The 22,994-nt window shown below is 41.8% G+C and overlaps 3 protein-coding genes across 7 annotated transcripts in view; 2 read left to right on the forward strand and 1 right to left on the reverse strand.

Annotated features, from left to right (window-relative positions):
* Positions 1 to 22,994, reverse strand: part of aplf (aprataxin and PNKP like factor) — a 57,631-nt gene that overhangs the window by 17,587 nt on the left and 17,050 nt on the right. For all 4 annotated transcript variants that reach the window (XM_035999971.1, XM_035999969.1, XM_035999968.1 and 1 more), the window contains one exon: positions 3,178 to 3,322. In XM_035999971.1, the coding sequence (XP_035855864.1) occupies positions 3,178 to 3,322 (145 nt within the window). The remainder of the gene's footprint in view (positions 1 to 3,177; positions 3,323 to 22,994) is intronic.
* On the forward strand, positions 7,583 to 12,013 carry LOC116059201 (E3 ubiquitin-protein ligase TRIM21-like). The gene is made up of 2 exons (XM_031312153.2): positions 7,583 to 7,772; positions 10,361 to 12,013. Exon 2 carries the CDS (start codon positions 10,363 to 10,365, stop codon positions 11,992 to 11,994), a length of 1,632 nt encoding a protein of 543 aa, XP_031168013.1. The 5' UTR covers positions 7,583 to 7,772; positions 10,361 to 10,362; the 3' UTR covers positions 11,995 to 12,013.
* Positions 16,331 to 22,557, forward strand: LOC116059200 (E3 ubiquitin-protein ligase TRIM21-like). 2 transcript variants are annotated; one of them, XM_031312152.2, is made up of 2 exons: positions 16,331 to 16,562; positions 20,637 to 22,557. In XM_031312152.2, the coding sequence occupies exon 2, from the start codon at positions 20,646 to 20,648 to the stop codon at positions 22,281 to 22,283; it is 1,638 nt and encodes a 545-aa protein (XP_031168012.2). In that variant the 5' UTR covers positions 16,331 to 16,562; positions 20,637 to 20,645; the 3' UTR covers positions 22,284 to 22,557. The 2 variants fall into 2 exon arrangements, with proteins under 2 accessions (XP_031168012.2, XP_035855859.1); XM_035999966.1 differs by having other exon boundaries at positions 16,332 to 16,562; positions 20,644 to 22,557.

The following is a 22,994-nucleotide window of genomic DNA, read 5'->3' on the forward strand; positions in this document are numbered from 1 at the left end:
GCGAGAGGGTTTGAGGACACACTTACCGAGCCCTTTCCGTGAGTCTGCATCGACGCAGACTTCACCAAAAGGGAATTACCCACAGTTCAAAGTGTTGTGACGTTTACCGCGGAGACCATAGGGAAATCCGGGAATTACAAAGGTAAACAACAGCACGACACACGACCACGACCACGGAACAGACCAGCCTGTCATCCAGCTCGTAAAACAAGAGGTTGAAAACGTGGAATCAGGCAGCCGTCTCCTGGGCCTTGGCCGTGTGGAAAGCAACAAACTTAAAATGAAAATTCCCAAACCGGCAAGTGTCAGCAACATCTTTGTTATTAAACATCACCAAGGTAACATGTGATCTGGTGAAGTGCTGTCCCAATCCCATTTATACCTATCTGAGCCCATGTGGCCTCACACACTCACTCACTCAATCCCTCACTTTGGGATTGGGCCAACGAATGCGTGTGCATGAACAGTGACTGACACGCAGTTAGACACGCCCCCCCTGGCCCTGATTGGTGCATCTGAACAGGGAGCGGTGGATTTTTGTTAATCTCACTACAGGCTGTAGGTGGAGCCAATGACCTGCTTCATGTAGTTCTACTGGAACATAGGGTCAGTTTCAGCAAATATGACAGAAAGTTAGTTTAATAAGTCTTACCTACTGCACCTTTAAATGAACAATGTTTTTTACCTTAACAAACATAAAAATGAAGGTAAACTGTGCAACCTCTCAGCGTAATGATCAGATGTCTGTCAGCTTCAGCAGCGTCCCCGAGCAGACATATGGACAGAAATACTGGAGGAGTATGCGTCTATATATATATATATATATATATATATATATATATATATATATATATATATATATATATATATATATATATATATATATATATATTCACATTTTAACATTTTATAAAAACATTAATTTCATAATTGAAGTTTTCTAACAATTCATAAATAAATTACATAAATTAATTACATAAATTACTGACAAGCTTTATAATTCTACATTACACCTTTTGACAGGCAAAATGCATCCAGCCTATTCTTAAAGGAATTGATAGAAGGGGAACGCACAACTTCTTCTGGAAGGTCATTCCATGATTTTACCGCACGGGACACTGCCAGACCTTCCTCCACAGCGCTGCGTAGGAAGTAGAGCTTAGATCGGCCCAAAAAATCAAGCCCGAACATGCCCGAGCCCGAGCACGCTGCGTCCGAGCCCGGCCCGGCCCGACACATTAACTGTAATTATGAGCCCGATTTAAACCCAACATTTTTTTAATACGTGGGCCGTTATAAATGACGTTCTCAACTACAATTCAGAGTTGTTTGAACTGCAGAAATCTGTTTAGAATAATACAACAAGAACGAAGCTGTAAACTGCTGTTAGTTTAGAATGGAACGGATCGCAAATGGATCTGAATGAAGAAACGTAAAAAAAATAGAAACAATGATGAACAACATATTGTTGTCACTGCCCACGACTTGTTTAAACTGCTTCCATACCTCCGACTTTCCTCCACACTTGCTCAAAGGTAATTCTCCTGTTTTTCTTTTTTTCTTTACATCTTCAAGCTCCATGTTGCACTTAAGATACACAATACAGCCCAGCAGGCCCGGTGTGATGCTCCACCATACAGCCCAGCAGGCCCGGTGTGATGCTCCACCATACAGCCCAGCAGGCCTGGTGTGATGCTCCACCATACGGCCCAGCAGGCCTGGTGTGATGCTCCACCATACAGCCCAGCAGGCCCGGTGTGATGCTCCACCATACAGCCCAGCAGGCCTGGTGTGATGCGTGCGAGAGGAGGAGACTCAGCGCATGAAGTGCTGCATTTTGTAACTGCAGCCTAAATTTTGTACACATTTGTCACTTTTATATAGCTTATATATACATATTTATAATATTTCTGATTATGGCATAGCTTTCTCCCCACCCAATTAGGCTAAATAGGTAATGGATAAAAAAAAAAAAAAAATGCTTGATCAAGGGTCCAGCCCGACCCCGTCATGTTTGGTGGAACATGTGTACGTTCAAAAGTAGTTTTAGTCGTGCAACAGAAAACTCAGATTGGACAGATAGTCTAGCTAGCTGTCTGGATTTACCCTGCAGAGATCTGAGGAGCAGTTAACCATAGTCCTCACAAATCCACCGGAGGTTAGAACGCCAACACAGAGACAGAGGAAGGGGACGGACATCCGGCTAAATGACGGACATCCGGCAGAATTTCCGTCGGCACCGGAACAATCCCAGAAGTGGAACGTCGAGGATATAGACTAAATGTACTCTTACTAGCTTAATTTAATGATTTTGTTTTTTATTATAATGTTTCCAAATTGTTACTATTCCTCTCTTGTTGTAAGGGTCTTTTGTCTTTTGAAAGTACTTTTTACAGTTTATGTTTACAATGTGTATTGAGTTGCCTTGTGTATGAATTGTGCTATACAGATAAAAACAAATAAACATGACTTGCCTCAAAAATATACAGTATGTTATCAGTCGAGGTACAGGAGAAATACAAAAACAAAAGACACACATATACTGATATTCTTACACACATTTAATTTAACCACCCTGTTCTCGGGGTCAAATTTGACCCGTTTTCAAAAAGTTTCTATATCAGAAATTTGGGTTTCTTTCAACCAAATTTTAAAAGAAAATAACGTGGATGGTTAAATGATCAGTTGATTACTATCATTGAATTTGGGTGTTTTATTCAATTTTATAGCATGTAAAGAAAAATTGATAATAGAACGTTGAAAAACGTAGGAAAAAAATGACAAAAAAAACCACAGAAAATAGTGACAAAAACGTCCGGAAAAGTGACAAAAAATATAAGAAAAGCTTAAAACAACGTCAAAAAACAGCGCAGACAAATATTGACAGAAACTTTGAAAAAAAGTGACAAAAGTGTCAAAAAAGACGACCAAAACGTTGGAATTTTTTGTTACATTTTGACCCAGAAAAACAAAAAGTCGCATCATGGTCGACGGGGAACGACAACACAAGGAAGACGCGGAATTAAAAAAGGGAACTTTGATTCCTCGATGACCCAATAAATGTATTTAGATGTAAAGAGACGGCTCCGATCACAGATCTGAGTAGTTCAGGTTTTAAGTTTGTCAAATGTAAGCAGTCACATGAAGAAAGCCATAAATCTGTGAAAGATGAAATACCTTTCGGACTGGAGGAAGAGGAGGAGGGACTGTGCGTATCTGCCACTGCCGCCATCATCCACGCCGGTAAAACTCTCCTCTTGGTTACAGGCGGAGTGACGTGTTTTCGGTCGTCCTCCTCTTCCGTTGGTTGTGCACAGTCTGCCTAGAAAGAAAGAAAGAAGAAAAAAGGGTGTGTTTGGGTGTGTGTGTCAAAAATGTGAAAGATATATGTGGATGAGTGGGAATGAATGGTATATGTGGAGGAGTGGAAGCATGAAGAGTGTACGGTTGGGGAGGTGGGTATGTAAAAGTATGAATATAAGCATGCATGAGTTTAAGATCCTGTGGAGTATAGAGGAATACTGTTACTAGTAGGAGTTGTACTCTGATTGGAGTATGACATTACACAGTATGCTGTATGTATTACTTCTTGATGAAAATAATACAAATAATTAGAAAAAAAACCAAAGACTTTATTCATGTATTTTTCAAACAAGATCATTTAAGCAATTAATAAGCAGCTCAAAAAATACCGTTAATGTTCAAGAGGGGTAGGAAGAAGTTGAGAACTTTTCTGGTCCTACCCCCTCTTCATTTTTATACATTATTCATAGATGATAGAAATTCAATTTGCTTCCGTCAGTGTCCGTGTTCAACTCAGTCGGCTTGAACAAAACAAGGCCTCCTTTTGGACAAAAGCAGAAGCCGTGCTGCTACTCTTCAAGCTGCCACAGTTTTGACAAGTTCAGTCACACAACTCCCGTTTGAAATGTTTATTATAACAGCACAACATTGAGTTTGGCGGCCAGACTCCGACCTCATCACTCCCCTCAGTATGATAGAGTAGCTTCCCCCAGGCCGGAGCCTGCAGGTGGATGCTGGGGTGGTGGTGGGGCTGAAAGCAGGCAGCGATACAGGTGCAGGACAGCAGCATTGACAAGGGAGGGAGAGAGGGAAATGTGCAGCTTAAATAGAGAGCCAAAGTCCCGCCCCTTCCGTTTGCATCCACGGGACCTATCTTCGAAGAAAAAAAATGAATGAAAGACAAACTATTTTCTGGTCACGATCGACTTGTGCCACATATGATGTTTTTCAAAATAAAAATTGTTTTTAAAATGTCAAGAATGTTACAGTTTTTTGCAAGATAGTTAAGTAAAATGCTATGGGAAAATACGTAATTAGACGGACTACAAGTCGCTTAAAGCAGCCATATTATGCTCATTTTCAGGTTCATAATTGTATTTTAAGGTTGTACCAGAATAGGTTTACATGGTTTAATTTTCAAAAAACACCATATTTTTGTTGTACTGCACCGCTCTCTCTCACTGCTGCAGATCCTCTTTTCAGCTGGTCTCTGTTTTAGCTACAGAGTCAGACCTCTTTTCTTCTTCTTCTTCTGTACTATCTTTGATTGCACTCGCACATGCCCAGTAGCTCAGATGTAGATCATGTCAGCTAGCTAGCTCCATAGACAGTAAAAGAAAGGCTGTTTCTACAACTTCGGTCAGTTACAAGGCAGGATTAGCTGGGAGACTTCTAAATGAGGGCGCACATGGAAGTAGTTCTTTTGTAGATTATGGTGAACTTGTGTGTGTTGTAGCAGTGCTTTGCTATTGAGAACGAGGTAGCATGCTAGCGTTAGCATTAGCGTTAGCATGCTAACGCTAACGCTACGAGCTAATGGTTGCGGTTAGCCTGCGGTTAGCCTGCTCGTGCCGATTTTGAACAGCTCACCCAGAGACTGAAGGCAGGACACATTCAGAAACTGTATCTCACTCTAAACAGCATGGATGGATTTTTTTCAAAGTTTGTATGTGTGTGGAAGCACCAGAGACACAACATAACACCCCAAATCCCAGAAAAAGTGATTTTTTCATAATATGGGCACTTTAACTAACGACGACCCAATTTATAATGGTTTTCACCTCTTTTGATACTGCTGCCGTCGTCTTAATAATAATGTATACTTTATTAATCCCGCAAGGCGAAATTACAATGTTGTTATTACACACAGGCCTGAATTACACACACACACATGCTCAGTACCTCTACATGCACTAATGGAGAGATGTCAGAGTGAGGGGTGCTGCCCATGGAAAGGCACCCCGAGCAGTTGGGGGTTCGGTGCCTTGCTCAAGAGCACCTTGGCAGTGCCCAGTAGGTGAACTGGCACCTCTCCAGCTACCAGTCCACCACCAGACTTTGGTCCGTATGGGGACTTGACCCAGCAACCCTCCAGTTCCCAACCCAACTCCCTACTGACTGAGCTACTGCCACCCCATACTTCCACTTGGAAGAAGACGGTAAAGCTCGACAAGGAGACAGCCATATTTCTCTGGTGACGTGTATTCACTAAGCGATCTCACACAAAACCTAATGTTGTTCAACTTCTTTACGTCAAATCGTTTATCTCTTGACGTGTAAAATTATCTTTTAAATTTACACTCATCATTTGTGAAATGCATGGCACAATTCCAACCGGACCAAAACATAATTATTATCTCTCCATTGACTCCCGTTCAAATTTTTTCCGAAAGATAGGTCCCATGGACCGGAAGTAGAAGGGCGTGACTTCGGCTCTCAATAGACCGCCAAATTGAGGGGGTGTATTTGGTAAATGATACAGGGAGTGAGGCATGTCACGTGTGTGTACGCAGTGCAGCTCGAGTGGACTGCCTGAACTAGCTCGCATGCGTCGCCCTATATGTGTTTCCTAGGATGGCAAAACCATGCCCTGCCCTACTCTGCTTTACTATGCCTTGGATTGGCTTACTCTGACTTTCTTACAATAACCCTAGAGCTGGGCAATATATCGATATTATAGCGATATCGTGATATGAGACTAGATATCGTCTTAGATTTTGGATATCTTAATATCATAATATGGCATAAGTGTTGTCATCAGATTTACCTATCGTATAATCAATAATATAGTGCCTCTCCTAGTTATGCTGTTATAATTCTAGACTGCCGAGGAAGTTCCTTCTTATGACACGCTCTTTTCTTTTGTTTCCTTTTATGCACATCTTGTCCCAGAAGTGCTTGTTACTCACCTAGCTCTGGGGAGTTTACTCCCCGGAGTCCTTATGTTTCTTCTTCACCCAGAACATCGCCTCTGATTAGGGCGACACCAAGACCTGGGTCTTGGGTGCAGCTGTGGCTATGGACCTGCTACACCCTGCTACGCTCTGCGATTCCCTGCAATGTCCGGCTACGTCCTGCCGCGTCCACCCATGCTCTGCTGTGCCACGCTACATCCCGTACCGCCATAACCCCAACCGTCAGACACCGCCCACCAAGAGTCTGGGTCTGCCGAGGTTTCTTCCTAAAAGGGAGTTTTTCCTCGCCACTGTCGCAATAGCCACTGCTAATGCTTGCTCTTGGGGGAACTATTGGAATTGTTGGGGCTTTATAGAGTGTGGTCTAGACCTACTCTATCTGTAAAATGTCTTGACATAACTCTTGTTATGATTTGATACTATAAATAAAATTGAATTGAATTGAATTGTCTTTTCCTGTTTTTAAAGGCTGCATTACAGTAAAGTGATGTCATTTTCTGACCTTACCAGACTGTTGTAACTGTTCTATTATTTGCCTTTATCCACTTAGTCATTATATCCACATTACTGATAATTATTTATCAAAGGTCTCATTGTGTAAATATTTTGTGAAAGCACCAATAGTCAACACTACAATATCGTTGCAGTATCGATATCGAGGTATTTGGTCAAAAATATTGTGAGATTTGATTTTCTCCATATCGCCCAGCCCTAAATAACCCTAACCAATCCAACCAACAAAGGCAACTAGTACTAGCTAATCAGAAGCAGAGTAGGGCGGGGCATGTCCCCACTATCTTAGGAAACGCACAAATCTTACAGCCTGAGCAATTGTTTTTTTATTTTCCAATCAGAAGAGATAGAATATGGGGGTGAGCTCTAGCTCACCCAGTAAGAGCGTGCGCCCCATGTTGGCTGAGGCCTTTGCAGCGGCCCTGGTTCAAATCCGACCTGTGGCCCTTTGCTGCGTGTCATCCCCCATCTATCTCCCACCTTTCCTGTCTATCCACTGTCACTCTGAAATAAAGGGAAAAAAGCCCAAAAAAAATAATTATAAAAAAGAGATAGAATATGGTGATATGGATGAAAGACATTTTTTTGGAATAAAGCAGCACAACAAAAACAAGTCTTGGACTTCATTGTGTTATCATTGATATGTTGCATATTTTAGTTATGTCTCTCTCTTTGTGTCCAATAAACTAAACTAAACTCTCCTAGTTAAAGTAAAGCTGATGAACCTTAAAGTTCCAACAAACATAATAACCTGTTAGTTATAGCATGACCTTTGCTCCACATTAACCAGAGAACACCCTGGTATTTCACAGTAAGAGTGCACATGAGAGGGAGGAAACAAACAACAGAGCTGCAGTAAGAGGAGGAGGAACACTGGAAAGAGGAGAGCTTCAACGTCACACTCCAGAAATGAAAGTGAAGTTTGTCAGAGTGTCAGCCACGCTGCAGTCGAGACAAGTCTCTGTTTCTCTCTGAAAGAAAAGTCAAACTGACTTCATCAGGTCTTTCTCAACAACACAGCAGAGTCTCTGCCAAACACTGGTGAGTACAGCTGATCAGATTTACACTTTCTACAACCAGGATTAACACTAAACTTCAGCTCTACTCAGGCAGGAAGGTCCTCTCTTTTAATTTCTTGTGAAATTGGTAACAATATAACTATGGCTGTTTGTCTACAGGCCCACTATACACTTTAACAGCTTTAAACAGTCTCTCTGTGTCAGTTCTCAGGACTGGAGTTTAGATTACTTCCTATTTTACTGCTATTGTTACTGTTTACGGATCGCTTCATAAATACAGCTTCCTCTATCTTCTCTGGCTGTTTCACAATAAAAGCTTTCAAACAGAGAACCAGTGGGAGGCTTTTAATGTGAAGCAGCTGGAGGAAAAGAAATGTGTTCAAGTTAGCAGAACTTTGTTAGCAGTGCTGTTCTTTAATAAAACTTGGACACAGGGGAGGAGTGAGGCTTCTGGGGCTCCAGCCCCCGAATGTTTTCTCAAACGTCCCCCAAAATCTTTTAGGGTTTTAAAACCTCCAAATCAATGGAGCAAAAGTTAATTACTGGGGAAATATCACCATTCATTGTGTGAACACTGAAAACTTCTACAGTAGTACAAATTAGTGCTGGACGGTATGACCAAAAATTTGTATCACGGTAGTTTTTAAGTATCTGGCGGTTTCACGGTATATCACGGTATTTTCTTTCTTTTGCTTGACTGGGCCTTTATATAGGTTTATAATGGCTTATTCTACTGTCAGGAATACATAGAATATCACAAAAACATTTTAATGTCATCATGTTTACTAAAAGCTTAGATTACTAAAGGGTTTGCTTGGCTCATCAACATTACATAACGTTAATATGAAGGACAATTCATGAAACAGTTACAGAATCTAAACTATTTTTATTGTGCAAAGTAGTAAAATAAACTTAAATTGAATACACATACAAACAACTTTAACATTGTTTCCCTTTCAAAACAAAATAGTTGTAAGCTAGTTGTATAACCACTAGCTTGGCCACAGGTAAGTTAGGTTGTAGTGTGGTTGTAGTGGGCGACTGAACGTAGCTCCGCTGTCAGCCTCCTTCGCTGTTTGAATAATATTAGTAGGTTGGCGGATGTATTTCAGCGAGGCAAGGCATCTTAAATCCAGTGTTTTAATCATTGCTCTGAACCCATCTTTCTCCCGTCTTTCTCAACGGTCTGTAGCGGGACCGTAGGTGGATTGTTATTGCGTTCATAATGTTGCTCCGCTGCATGCTTGAAGTGACATGTCTTTAATGTTAGCACGGTCGAGTAACGTTAGCATGGCCGAGTAGCGCAACCAAGTAATGTTAGAGCGACGGGCAACAACAGTGGCTAAATTATGTCCGATTTTTTTAGAAACAAAAAACTTGGGAACAACAGACGGCTCCTCTCTTGAGCATACGTTGTTCTGGTGTATCTCCGGTCTTTCTTCATCCTCTAAGTTCTTCTCTGTTCTTGCATGTGCAGTAGCGACCGGAGCCTCTCCCAGCTTAACAGACTGTTATGCTACCTGGCTAGCTAGCAGCTATAATGTTACCCAACATGCCGTCTGGCGGTGTAAATTTGTAAATGTAAAATTATTAGTGTTAGAAATTAAGTCATAAATTGTTGTGTGCTCTGGTGTTTTATCCTGTTAAAGAGAGTTGGTTGTGGGTTATTAATTGTTGTGTTATGAAGTTACTACCATGAGTGAGAAGGGTACGCAGTTAACAGGGCTCCCGTTCTCAATTCACTCGTAGATTACTTCAGCCGTAGCGCCCTCTGCAGCAATGCACCGGTATTACGGTATATGAAAAATTCATATCATATGGGAAATTAATACCGGTATACGGTACAAACCGGTATACCGCCCAGCACTAGTACAAATAGGTTCTGTACTCATAAAACGAGGCAATGGGAAGTTTGTAGTTTATTTAAATAACACTTGCCTGATAGCTTCTACTCTCTGCTACTACCGCACGCAACCTCTTCCGGCAATAGATGTCATACTCTGTGCAGGATCTCGCACGATGACCCAGTGTTGCTAAAAACATTTTTTTGGTATATCCAAAGTTCTTAATTATTTTTTTCCGAAGTGTTTACAACTTAGTGTTACCTAACAATTGTTGTGAACTGGTACTACCAACATAATATTAGTGCATTCCTGGAACTGGGCGTCGTTAGACTACAGCCTTATGCATCGCTTTCCCCAGGGTAGCATGGCCCCCACCCACTAGGTTTTGGCTGAGCCTCAAATGTTTAAAATGTCTGGCTCCGTCCCTGTGTGGATACATTCTGTACTGTTGTTGTCAGAGTAGCGAGTCAGAGTTCGTCAGCATGACTTAATTGGGCCTATAACCTGTTCCCATACCTTTTTAATGTTTCCTCCGACATCTAACATTTTTTTAACTATTGTTTGCTGAGATTGGAAAAGTGGAAAGTTCGTTGGGACTGACTGGACTGGGAAACTGCAAATGAATTGCCCATAAAGTGTCTGAATCTGATTGAACTGATTATAATATCGTATTATTAAAAATTGCACACACTTGTTTCTTTTTCAAATAATTATTAAAACTGCATTTTGGATTTAATGTTTTTCTTTTCTTTCACACTATGTGTAGATATGGCTGCTGCAAACTATCTGCCATCTGAAGATCAGTTTCTGTGCTCCATCTGTCTGGATGTGTTCACTGATCCTGTCACCACATCATGTGGACACAACTTCTGCAAAAACTGCATCAATGAAAACTGGGATACTAATGACCAGTACCTGTGTCTGATGTGTAAAAAGGTTTTCAACACAAAACCTGAGCTGCACGTCAACACTTTGTTCTCTGAGATGGTTGTTCAGTTCAGACAGTCAGCTCAACAGAAAGCCAGCAGCAGCAGCTCAGAGCAACAAGTGTCCAAACCAGGAGAAGTTCCCTGCGACGTCTGCACTGGAACCAAACTGAAGGCCCTGAAGTCCTGCCTGGTGTGTCTGGCCTCCTACTGCGAGACTCACCTGGAGCCTCATCTGACCATGTCTGGTCTGAAAAGACATCAGCTGATCGACCCTGTGGAGAACCTGGAAGGCAGGATGTGTACGGAGCACGACAAACCTCTGGAGCTGTTCTGTAAGACTGACCGGACATGTGTCTGCATGCTCTGCCATGTTTCAGACCACAAGATGCATGATGTTGTTCCTCTGAAAGAAGGACATGAAGAAAAGAAGGCCGAGCTGGAGGCTGAAATTCAGCAGATGATCCAGAAGAGACGACTGAAGATTCAGGAGATCAAACACTCAGTCGACCTCAGTGAGGAAGATGCAGACAGAGAGATAGCAGAAGGTGTTCAGGTCTTCACTTTTCTGAAGGAGTCTGTTGAGAGAGGCCTGAATGAGCTCATCAACACGATCAAAGAGAAGCAGAAAACAACAGAAAAACAGGCCGAAGCTTTCATCAAAGAGCTGGAACAGGAAATCTCTGAGCTGATGAAGAGAAGCACTGAGGTGGAGCAGCTCTCACGCTCTGAAGACCACCTCCATCTTCTCCAGAGTGTCCAGTCCCTAAACACCAACCACCCTCCACCCACCAAGGACTGGACAGAGGTCAGCGTCCGTCCATCATATGAGAGGACTGTGGTGAAAGCTGTAGTTCAGCTGGAGGAGACACTCAGTGAAGAGATAAAGAAGCTGGTTGAGTCTGCGCTGAAGAGGGTCCAGGAGTATGCAGTGGATGTGACTCTTGATCCTGATACAGCACATCCTAAACTCATCCTGTCTGATGATAGGAAACAAGTACATACTGGTAAGGTTAACAAGAATCTCCCAAACAACCCAGAGAGATTTTCTAATTGTGTTTGTGTTTTAGGAAAGCAGAGTTTCTCTTCAGGCAGATGTTACTTTGAGGTTCAAGTTAAAGGAAAGACTGAATGGGATTTAGGAGTGGCCAGAGAGTCGATCGACAGGAAGGGAATCACACTGAGTCCTGAGAAAGGTTACTGGACTATAGTGTTGAGAAATGGAAATGAGTACAGAGCTGCTGCTGGCCCTTCAGTCCGTCTCTCTCTGAAGTCTCCTCCTCAGAAGGTGGGGGTGTTTGTGGATTATGAGGAGGGTCTGGTCTCCTTTTATGACGTAGATGCTGCAGCTCTTATCTACTCATTTACTGGCTGCTCCTTCTCTGAGAAACTCTTCCCATACTTCAGTCCTGTCTGTAATTATGGTGGTAAAAACTCTGCCCCTCTGATCATCTCTCCTGTCAGAGTAAACTAATCACTCATCTTATATCATGTATTGATATATTTCTATTCAAGAGAACAACATTTTATAGCTTACATCTTATTTGTTTACAGAATCTGTTTCCTGTGATGATTGACTTACACTTCATTATCAAGATTTTTTACTATATGTATCTGATGACAGAGTCAACACATTCATTTGATGAAGAAATCAGTTTCTAAAGACACCAAACATGTCAAGATGAAGTTTGAGTCAATTTGCAAAAATGCTGAATCATAATTTCTAATTGATGTGCAGCCACAGAAAACATTTTGCTGAATATTTCATTATGTCATAAGACTTCATTTAAGAGTAAGGCCTATTACATCCCATAGTGTCTACAGAACACAGTATGTGTCGTTATACCGGGTATAAAAAGTTAATGGACGTTTCTGTTTTGTGTGAAAAGTGTTTGGTTAATTACTGGCCACTTTGGCAACTTCTGTTTGGTTTTGTCAGTCTTGATAAGATGGTTTATGAGTCAGTGTTTCCTGTAGATTTTTTTTCAGCAGCGGGGGTGTTGAACGTCAAAAAGTAACGTTACCTGAAAACAGCGCTTAGTTTCTTTTTAGCATCTCACATCACACTTTCAGTCATTATGACCACTACTACGTTCAGATACAATGTGCCAAAATATGAATGATTCTACATTACTAGCTACGTTTTTCATGTTGAATTTTGAGCGGTATGCGCCCCCACTAACCTGGAAAACAGTTTTAAAACAGTAACGTTAATATAGCGTGTCGGAGGAATACAGCGTATCCTGCAGCGGGGCGCCAGAGGCAGAGGGACTGCCATCGCAGCGTTCGCTAACGTTCGCTAACGTTCGCTAACGTTCGCTAACGTTCGCTAACGTTCGCTAACGTTCGCTTCTTGTCTCATCTGCGGTCTAATAAACAGTAAATTCATCAACTTCTGTGTCCACAATGCTATTTTCCAATAAACTGTATATGTCATATTTCACGGGACCTGCGCAAGTGCGGATTTCACGTCACGGCTTTCGTCGCTGTTTGTCACTTTGCCTAAGCTTGAGTGACAAGTAGCTACTCGCCCTTTTGTTTATTTGGTTGCCATGACTTCGCGAGTGATGACGTCCTGTCACTGTTCCAGTTGCTCACCCTAAAGGGGAGAGAGCGCGGATGACAGTTCGCTTGAGTTCAGTAGAGCAGACGGCTCTGCAGAGTCGTGTAATTACGACTTTATGACTTTTCATAAACAGCTGAATGAGCGGCGGCGCACGGTGTACATAGCGGAAACCCTGTTGTGCGTCTGCCCTATTGCTGATACCGTGGCGGCAGAAATTTTCCCATTGGCGGGCCGCCACTACAAAATCAACATAGGGGAAACACTGAGTCAACGAAATCTGTAAATATGTGATTGTAAAATAACAACTGTATTGTTTATAATGGCGGCTGCCAGTTACAGCGTTCCCAGTCAACACTGGACCAATGAAATTACCCTTTAACCCTCTTGTTGTCCTCGGGTCGAATTTGACCCATTTTTAAAAAGTTTCTATATCAAAATTTGGGTTTCTTTCAACCAAATTATCAAAAAATAATAATAATGGGATGGTTCCATACAACGCTCTTCACAAGTGAAATAAATGATCAGTGCACTACTTTCATTAATTATGGTGTTTCATTAAATTTATAGCATTTGAAAAAAAATTTTTTATAAAAGAACGTTGAAGAAAGTGACAAAAATGTTGGGGGGAAAAAACAAAAAATGTCATAAAAAAAAACGGCAAAAAAAACATTGGAAAAAGTGACCAGAACTTTGGGAAAAGCTTCAAAAACGTCGGGAAAAGAATCTAACCTAATCTCCTAACTATTTACCAGGAGAACCAGCTGATTGGTTACTAATGCCCGTGAAAAATAATGTGTGTATCTGCCTTGTGATTTGAATCTGCTCCAAAATGTATTGGGGTCTTCTTCGGCCCATGCTACACCATTCCAGGCTTTTAACAGGAACAAGCAGAAGGGCACACATCACCCCGATTTTGTTTACTCTCCACTGGCTTCCAGTAAAATACAGAATTGATTATAAAATTTTAGTTTTAACTTTTAGAGCACTACATGGACAGACGCCGAAATATAATCGCTGACTTGTTGACCCCTTACTCTTCTTTCCGCACGCTTCGTTCCTCAGGTCAAAATCTCCTGATGGTCCCAAAAACCCGCCTTAAAACTCGGGGAGACCGCTCCTTTCAGGCAGTTGCTCCCAAATTGTGTAACGCCCTGCCCCTGTCGCTGCGTGTGGCCGATTCTATCGTTTCTTTTACAAAACAGCTCCTATTCAGACAAGCTTTCACTTGACTGAACTATCATTGTTTTTATGTTTGTATGATTGTAAATTGTTAAACTTACTGCATGTAAAGCACTTTGTGACTCTGTCTGTGATAGGTGCTATATAAATAAAGTTTACTTACTTACTTACCATTCCCAGTTTCATAAAAAAAAAAAAAAAAAAAAAATCGGGCCAGTACTTTTTTCTGTAATCCTGCTGACGGACACACAAACAAATCAACAATCTCACAGACAAACCGAGTCGAAAACATGACTCATCCTTGGCGGATAAGCAGACACGCAAATTCTGATTGTCTGATTACAGCGCTGCACCGTCAGTGTCTGATTTACTAAACAACAAGCTTGTAACTGAAACACACTTAAATGTTACTTCAAATGTTTAGAATCCATAACTAAATTAATTTATTATAGTATAATTATTTCAGGGAATTATGAATGACCGATACATTTTTATGATATATAAATTAACATTTAAAAAAGAAATTTTAAGTATCCCCTGCAGTACTCCAAAGCACCCCTAGGGGTACACAGACCCCCAAACACTGGTTTATAGCAGCGGTCGAAATATCGAAAGGATAAAAACTTCTCGTCAACACAAGCTTCCTCACAAGAGGTGGACGTGATATAACTTCCTGCTGCACTGCCTCACTTCTGATAAAGATTTCGGCTCAATCCCAAACTCCATCCTAAGGCCTAAAGCCCTGGGTTCTCATTTATAAAACTGTGCCTAGGATCCTTACTAAAAGTGTACGTACGCCCAAAAGCCAAAAATGGCGTACGCCAAAAACAATTCAGAGTTATAAAACCGTGCGCACGCACATCTGTAAGCAATGTTCCCTTTATAAATCACAGATTACCCACAAATGTGCGTACGTGAATCAGCCTCTTATCCTGCCCTGTACACGCCCATTTTTAACCAGAAATAGTCAATGCAGAGCACCTCATGAATGCTGATCAGTATGTTAATGACCCTGGCAGTTGTTCTTTCGTTATGTCGAATCATGATGACTGGCGGGGAAAAATTGGATTTAATCTTCATGGTAACGTGGATGATATGGAGTGAAAAAATGTGCTTGAGGCATCAACACTTGAACATATTACGAGTAATCGTTATTCCCGCATGTACTTTCTGCAGTCTGACTTCAGTTCACCACCTCACCATCTGCGTGGCCAATTCCCATCGTCTACAAAATGTGCGTACGCATGGGTCAGAGTTTGCGTGGAGGACCGCTCATTCTCCCATCAAGTTTGTTTGTTATAAATCACAACCTTTGCGTGGGAAGTGCCGTACGCACATTTTCAGCCCTGTTTTGTGTGTACGCCATGTTTATAAATGAGACCCCTGAACTCTCACTGAAGTCACCTGATAAGTGACAGAATGCGAGAGGCTGCAAGAGCTCAATATGGTATATACACGGATTCAGCCAACGCTTGCAGTTGCCATGAAAATATAGTAGTGTGTCATATCATTAAAACGCACCCCTTCTGTGTTTTTTTTTTCCCAACATTTTATTTGGATTTTCACAACAAATGACAGAGCAGAGGCCACGGTGAATGAATCATAGTCAAGACAGTATATCAATTCCCCTCAAGTCCCACCCCCACCCGCAAACCAACCCAGTTCAGGTCCAAAACAGACGGGGACAAACACAGACCCGTGCACACAGACAAACACACACCAGTAAGGACATACAACATCCAAAAGATTACAAATAAATCTTACAGCCTGAGCAACTGTTTTTTGTTTTCCATCAGAAGAGATAGAATATGGTGATATGGTAGAAAGACATTTTTTTGGAATAAAGCAGCTCAACAAAAACAAGTCTTGGACTTCATTGTGTTATCATTGATATGTTGCATATTGGTGTGACGTCTCTCTCTTTGTGTCTAATAAACTAAACTAAACTAAACTCTCCTGGTCAAGGTAAAGCTGATGAACCTTAAAGTTCCAACAAACATAATAACCTGTTAGTTATAGCATGACCTTTGCTCCATATCAACCAGACAACGCCCTGGTATTTCACAATAAGAGTGAACATGAGAGGGAGGAAACCTAACAACAGAGCTGCAGTAAGAGGAGGAGCAACACTGGAAAGAGGAGAGCTTCAACGTCACACTCCAGAAATGAAAGTGAAGTTTGTCAGAGTGTCAGCCACGCTGCAGTCGAGACAAGTCTCTGTTTCTCTCTGAAAGAAAAGTCAAACTGACTTCATCAGGTCTTTCTCAACAACACAGCAGAGTCTCTGCCAAACACTGGTGAGTACAGCTGATCAGATTTACACTTTCTACAACCAGGATTAACACTAAACTTCAGCTCTACTCAGGCAGGAAGTTCCTCTCTTTTAATTTCTTGTGAAATTGGTAACAATATAACTATGGCTGTTTGTCTACAGACCCACTATACAGTAGATCACTTTAACAGCTTTAAACAGTCTCTCTGTGTCAGTTCTCAGGACTGGAGTTTAGATTACTTCCTACTTTACTGCTATTGTTACTGTTTACGGATCACTTCATAAATACAGCTTCCTCTATCTTCTCTGGCTGTTTCACAATAAAAGCTTTCAAACAGAGAACCAGTGGGAGGCTTTTAATGTGAAGCAGCTGGAGGAAATGAAATGTGTTCAAGTTAGCAGAACTTTGTTAGCAGTGCTGTTCTTTAATAAAACTTGGACACAGGGGAGGAGTGAGGATACGGCTTCTGGGGCTTCAGCCCCCGAATGTTTTCTCAAACGTCCCCCAAAATCTTTTAGGGTTTTAAAACCTCCAAATCAATGGAGCAAAAGTTACATTACTGGGGAAATATCACCACTCATTGTGTGAACTCTATTCCAGCGTAGTGTAACAAAAATAGGTTTCTAGACAATGTGATGCTACTCATACAATTTATTTTACCCTACCTATGTAGCCTAATTAAAAAATAGTAACATCAAAAATGTGTTGCCTCTTCTTAGGTGGCAGAAGTGAAAAATTTGTCATCCTCAACATTTGCTGTGTTCTGATTTAAAGGTACACTGTGTAGGAATTTCTCCCATCTAGCGGTGAAATTGTATTTTGCATTCAGACGAATAGTGCTCTCTAGCGCCTCGCTTTTTCAAATGCGTGTTGCAACTTCAGTAGCCGTTATGTACGAGGAAGCTATGACAACATGTCTTCCAATTTTCGCTTTTTTGGGCGATGAGGATTCCTTCTCCTGTGGCTCGGCATGATAAGTCTGATCCTCCATTATGAACTAAAGTGCAGTGCAGGCTTTCACATTTGCCGGGGCAGTGACAAGCACCTCTCACTGATCTCCTTCTCCGTTTCAGCTGGTTTCAGTCACGTGACGCTGGCTCTGAACGAAAACGCGTTGTGGATTAGCTAGACAGGTAGGTTAGTACTCTATGTCCGTCTCAGCCATTATAGTTTTTCAAAATGGCGGAACGACATGGAAGCCTCCTTGGACTTGCCCGTCCAACGTAAATAAAGATAAGAAATTCTTTGCTTACGAGGAAAAGTCAGGTCATTGGCTGAGGTAATTTTACACCAATGAGGACATATTTATGAATGAAGACATTGGGCCATTCACATTTATCTTCCTAAGTTTTCTCTTAAATATGTTCTTAAGAAAGTCCCTAAGAAAAGTCTACGTCGGATTCATGACATGTTCTTAAACACAGAATTCTTAGCACCTGTGTTCTTAGGATTGATTAATCCCACATCTTCGCTTTTGAAAGCACGTGCCAGTTGTTCCTAATTAGCATAAGAAAACACCCCCCAAATTCCCATATAAGGACATGACACTTCCTGTGCACCTCCTGGAAAGCGGGAGACACCGTTCAAGAGATGGTTGTCGGAGTCGCAGATGACTTGTACATTGCAGTGGTGGAGGAAGTACTGAATCTCAGTACTTAAGTAAAAGTACAAATAACCAGAGACATATTTACTTTAGTAAAAGTAGAAGATGTCCACTACCACAAACAAGGCCTGGCTTTTAAAAGAAGTTCCTATCCTAACCAGCATAAAACGGAAATATGTTGTTAGAATCTGAACGCAGTTGGTTTTATTCATGGATGTATTTTAAGAGGGTTTTATTTTCTTTAACCATGCAAGTAAGCAAATAAAGTGTGTGAAGCAGCGAACATGGGGAGATGTGAAGAGGTCCAGCCAAATAAATAAGATATGAACGCGTCTTACGCTGCCTGGCGGAGGAGTAAACGACGCTGTGGAGAGGCAACTAGGATTTAAAAAGGGAATAATAAAAAACAAACATTTTAATTTTCACTTTTACCGGAGGCTGTATTACCGAGGGCCAGCAGCGCTGCGCCCGGGCTCTGGAGCACCGGAGCCGGCTTGGAAGTAAGGATCAGCGGTGCCCACATATATATATCTATGGCAACCAAACTTCACTGGTGAGACAAACGTGTGACGGCCAGGAAGACGTTTTGGCAGGGGGAAAAACTGATCAGAAAATGTAACGGAACGTTGTAGAAATGTAGTGGAGTAGAAAGTATAAATAATTGCTGCAAAATGTAACAAAGTAAAAGTCAAAAGTATGCACTATTGATTCTACTTAAGTGAAGTACAGATACGTGAAAAATGTACTTAAGCACAGCAACGAAATTCTTTTACTTTTTTACATTCCACCACTGCATTTTGGCCCTATAAATAGCGCGTCAATCACCAAGTAACGCAGGATTTAATCAGTTTAATTGCTGATGTAAATTGCAGTGTTAGTGTTTCTTTGCATACTATGATTTTTTTTTTCAACAAATGATCAGAAATACATTACAGTACAATACTATCTTTGTAAATGACTGTAGAATTAAATAAAATGCAGTAACCAATAATTTGGAGCAAATTGTCCTCACTCAAATGTGCGTAAGAGTGCTCTTGATGGTGTTCGTGTTCGTAGATTTTGTTCTTAACTAAGAACAAATCCAAGATAAGAAAACATTAGTGAACATAAGAATCTTCGTAAAAAGTGCGTAAGTGGGGTTTAAGAACACATTTCTTCGTAAGAACGGTTGGTGAATGAGGCCCATTGATTTTAGCTAATAAATACGTAAAACACTACACAATGTACCTTTAAGTATGATGGAGACAGTTGGAGAACAGTTAAGATACCACCGTTTGTGGACCCTGGGCTGTCTACAGAGACCGCGTTTTTTTACAGTGTGTTCAGGGGACAGGCAGCTAGCAGATAGTGAGGAGATGTTTGCTGTATGTGACAAAATATGTTGTAGCCTAAAAAACGCGTCACATCGCTTAGAGCACCTTAAAATACAAAAGACTGTTTTCCTTGGCAACTATCATGTTTTTCCCCAAATGATAAACATATTTTAGGCATTTTATTATCCCAAATGTCTTGAAATATAGTGCATATAGCTGCTATAAATGGTGAAACAAATCTCCCCCAGGGTAGCATGCCCCCCCCTCCCCTTAGGTTTTGGCTGAGACCCAAAAGTTTACAATGTCTGGCTATATTATGTACGTTTTTTGTCAGAGTAGCGAGTCAGAGTTTGTCAGCATGACTTAAATGGGCCTGTAACCTGTCCCCCAATACGTTCTCACACCCATCTCGTAAAATATGGACGCTTGGTCAGGTGCCTTTGTCGTTCTTATTGACGCTAAAAGTCTCCTTTAGCGCTATAAGTAAACGCGCTTGGTCGGCACTATTGCCGTCCCTTTTGACGCAGTTATGTTAAGGAAAAGGTTGTGGGTGGCCGTACGGTTCCGTGACACGTGGGAAGAACGGGATGGTTGGCTTTAGGAAAGGGTCGTGGGTGGGCGTACGGTTCTGTGACACGCGGGAGGATAGAAAAAAAACGACTATAGCAAACGTGGCAAACGTGGCAAACGTGACAAGCGGGACGCGAACCCCGGTCTCCTGGGTGAAAGTCCTGTGTTTGACCCATCCACCAGCCCAACCAACCTCCTTAGGCGGAAATTCGCCCTTACATACTACTCGTTAAATCCTCTCTAACTGCTGCTCTCCCCGGTGCGTTACACAAACACGCTGAAAGACGCCTTTTTCGTCGCATCAGACGCTGACAGACACTGTCCAAACGTCCTTATTTTACAAGTTCGGAATGAAAATGGGTTGTGTCCCCATACATTTTGAATGTTTCCTCCGACATCTAACATTTTTTAACTATTGTTTGCTGAGTGGTCGTTGGAATTGACTGGACTGGGAAACTGAAAATGAATTGCCCATTGGGATGTATAAAGTGTCTGAATTTGATTGAACTGATTATAATATCGTATTATTAAAAACTGCACACACTTGTTTCTTTTTCAAATAATTATTAAAACTTAATTTTAGATTTAATGTTTTTCTTTTCTTTCACCCAGTGTGTAGATATGGCTGCTGCAAACTATCTGCCATCTGAAGATCAGTTTCTGTGTTCCATCTGTCTGGATGTGTTCACTGATCCTGTCACCATACTATGTGGTCACAACTTCTGCAAGAACTGCATCAATGAACACTGGGATGCTAATGACCAGTACCTGTGTCCAATGTGTAAAAAGGATTTCAACACAAGACCTGAGCTACACGTCAACACTTTCATCTCTGAGATGGTTGCTCAGTTCAGACAGTCAGCTCAACAGAAAGCCAGCAGCAGCAGCTCAGAGCAACAAGTGTCCAAACCAGGAGAAGTTCCCTGTGACGTCTGCACTGGAACCAAACTGAAGGCCCTGAAGTCCTGCCTGGTGTGTCTGACCTCCTACTGTGAGACTCACCTGGACCCTCATCTGACAGCTTCACGTCTGAAAAGACATCAGCTGATCGACCCTGTGGAGAACCTGGAAGACAGGATGTGTACGAAGCACGATAAACCTCTGGAGCTGTTCTGTAAGACCGACCAGACATGTGTCTGCATGCTCTGCCATGTTTCAGACCACAAGATGCATGATGTTGTTCCTCTGAAAGAAGGACATGAAGAAAAGAAGGCAGAGCTAGAGGCTGAAATTCAGCAGATGATCCAGAAGAGACGACTGAAGATTCAGGAGATCAAACACTCAGTCGACCTCAGTGAGGAAGATGCAGACAGAGAGATAGCAGAAGGTGTTCAGGTCTTCACTTCTCTGAAGGAGTCTGTTGAGAGAGGCCTGAATGAGCTCATCAACACGATCAAAGAGAAGCAGAAAACAACAGAAAAACAGGCCAAAGCTTTCATCAAAGAGCTGGAACAGGAAATCTCTGAGCTGATGAAGAGAAGCACTGAGGTGGAGCAGCTCTCACGCTCTGAAGACCACCTCCATCTTCTCCAGAGTGTCCAGTCCCTCAACATCCAACAACCTCCACCCACCAAGGACTGGACAGAGGTCAGCGTCCGTCCATCATCATATGAGGGGACTGTGGTGAAAGCTGTGGCTCAGCTGGAGGAGACGCTCAGTAAAGAGATGAAGAAGCTGGTTGAGTCTGAGCTGAAGAGGGTCCAGCAGTATGCAGTGGATGTAACTCTTGATCCTGACACAGCACATCCTAATCTCATCCTGTCTGATGATGGGAAACAAGTGAATTATGGTGATGTGAGGAAGAATCTCCTAGACAACCCAGAGAGATTTTCTAAGTGTCTTTGTGTTTTAGGAAAACAGAGTTTCCCTTCAGGCAGATATTACTTTGAGGTTCAGGTTAAAGGAAAGACTAGATGGAATTTAGGAGTGGCCAGAGAGTCGATCAACAGGAAGGGAAACTTCAAACTGAGCCCTCAGGATGGTAACTGGACGATATGGTTGAGAAATGGAAATGAGTACAAAGCTCTAGCTGGCCCTCCAGTCCTTCTCTCTCTGAAGTCTCCTCCTCAGAAGGTGGGGGTGTTTGTGGATTATGAGGAGGGTCTGGTCTCCTTTTATGACGTAGATGCTGCAGCTCTTATCTACTCCTTTACTGGCTGCTCCTTCACTGAGAAACTCTTCCCATACTTCAGTCCCGGTCTTAATGATGGTGGTAAAAACTCTGCCCCTCTGATCATCTCTCCTGTCAGAGTAAACTAATCACTCATCTTATTTCATGTATTGATATATTTCTATTCAAGGGAACAAATGTACATTTTATAGTTTACATCTTATTTGTTTAAAGAATCTGTTTCCTGTGATGATTGATTTACACTTCATTATCAAGATTTTTTACTACATGTATCTGATGACAGAGTCAACACATTCATTTGATGCATCAAGACACACGTTATGTGGACGATATCTATTTCAACCTCTGTTAAACCCACAGACATTAATTATAACTTCCAGAAGAAATCAGTTTCTAAAGACACCAAATATGTCAAGATGAAGTTTGAGTCAATTTGCAAAAATGATCTGTATTGTCGCCCCAAAAAAATTAAAACTGGAAATGAACGCGTCACATGGGTCTGGCTTCTCCAGTCGACCATTAATGGCGGCTCATTCGAAATACGATCTCATATTTATAGTATAGTATTTTAAATAGGCTGTACAGTTGCTGAATCTGTCTTCATTTCAGATTGACAAAGGTCAGTTTAAAAGATTTTCATCAGATTTTGAGAGGCGTTCGTCGCTCATCCCGCTCGTCATTTCCGGGTTAGCACTCCACCAAATCAGATTGGACATTGAGTCCGACTGCCCACCCTCCGATTCAACAGGTCGAATCGGCCAAAATGAAGGACGACAGCACGGAACACACCGAACAGACTCGAGTCACTGACCTCGACAGACAGGCCGATTATCTGCTCG

This window comes from Sander lucioperca, chromosome 4 (genome assembly GCF_008315115.2).
Source record: "Sander lucioperca isolate FBNREF2018 chromosome 4, SLUC_FBN_1.2, whole genome shotgun sequence".
NCBI classification, from domain to species: Eukaryota; Metazoa; Chordata; class Actinopteri; order Perciformes; family Percidae; genus Sander; species Sander lucioperca.

Excerpts from the sequence above, each read along its gene's own strand:
- LOC116059201 (XM_031312153.2), top strand. The coding sequence starts at position 10,363 with ATGGCTGCTGCAAACTATCTGCCATCTGAAGATCAGTTTCTGTGCTCC.
- LOC116059200 (XM_031312152.2), top strand. The coding sequence starts at position 20,646 with ATGGCTGCTGCAAACTATCTGCCATCTGAAGATCAGTTTCTGTGTTCC.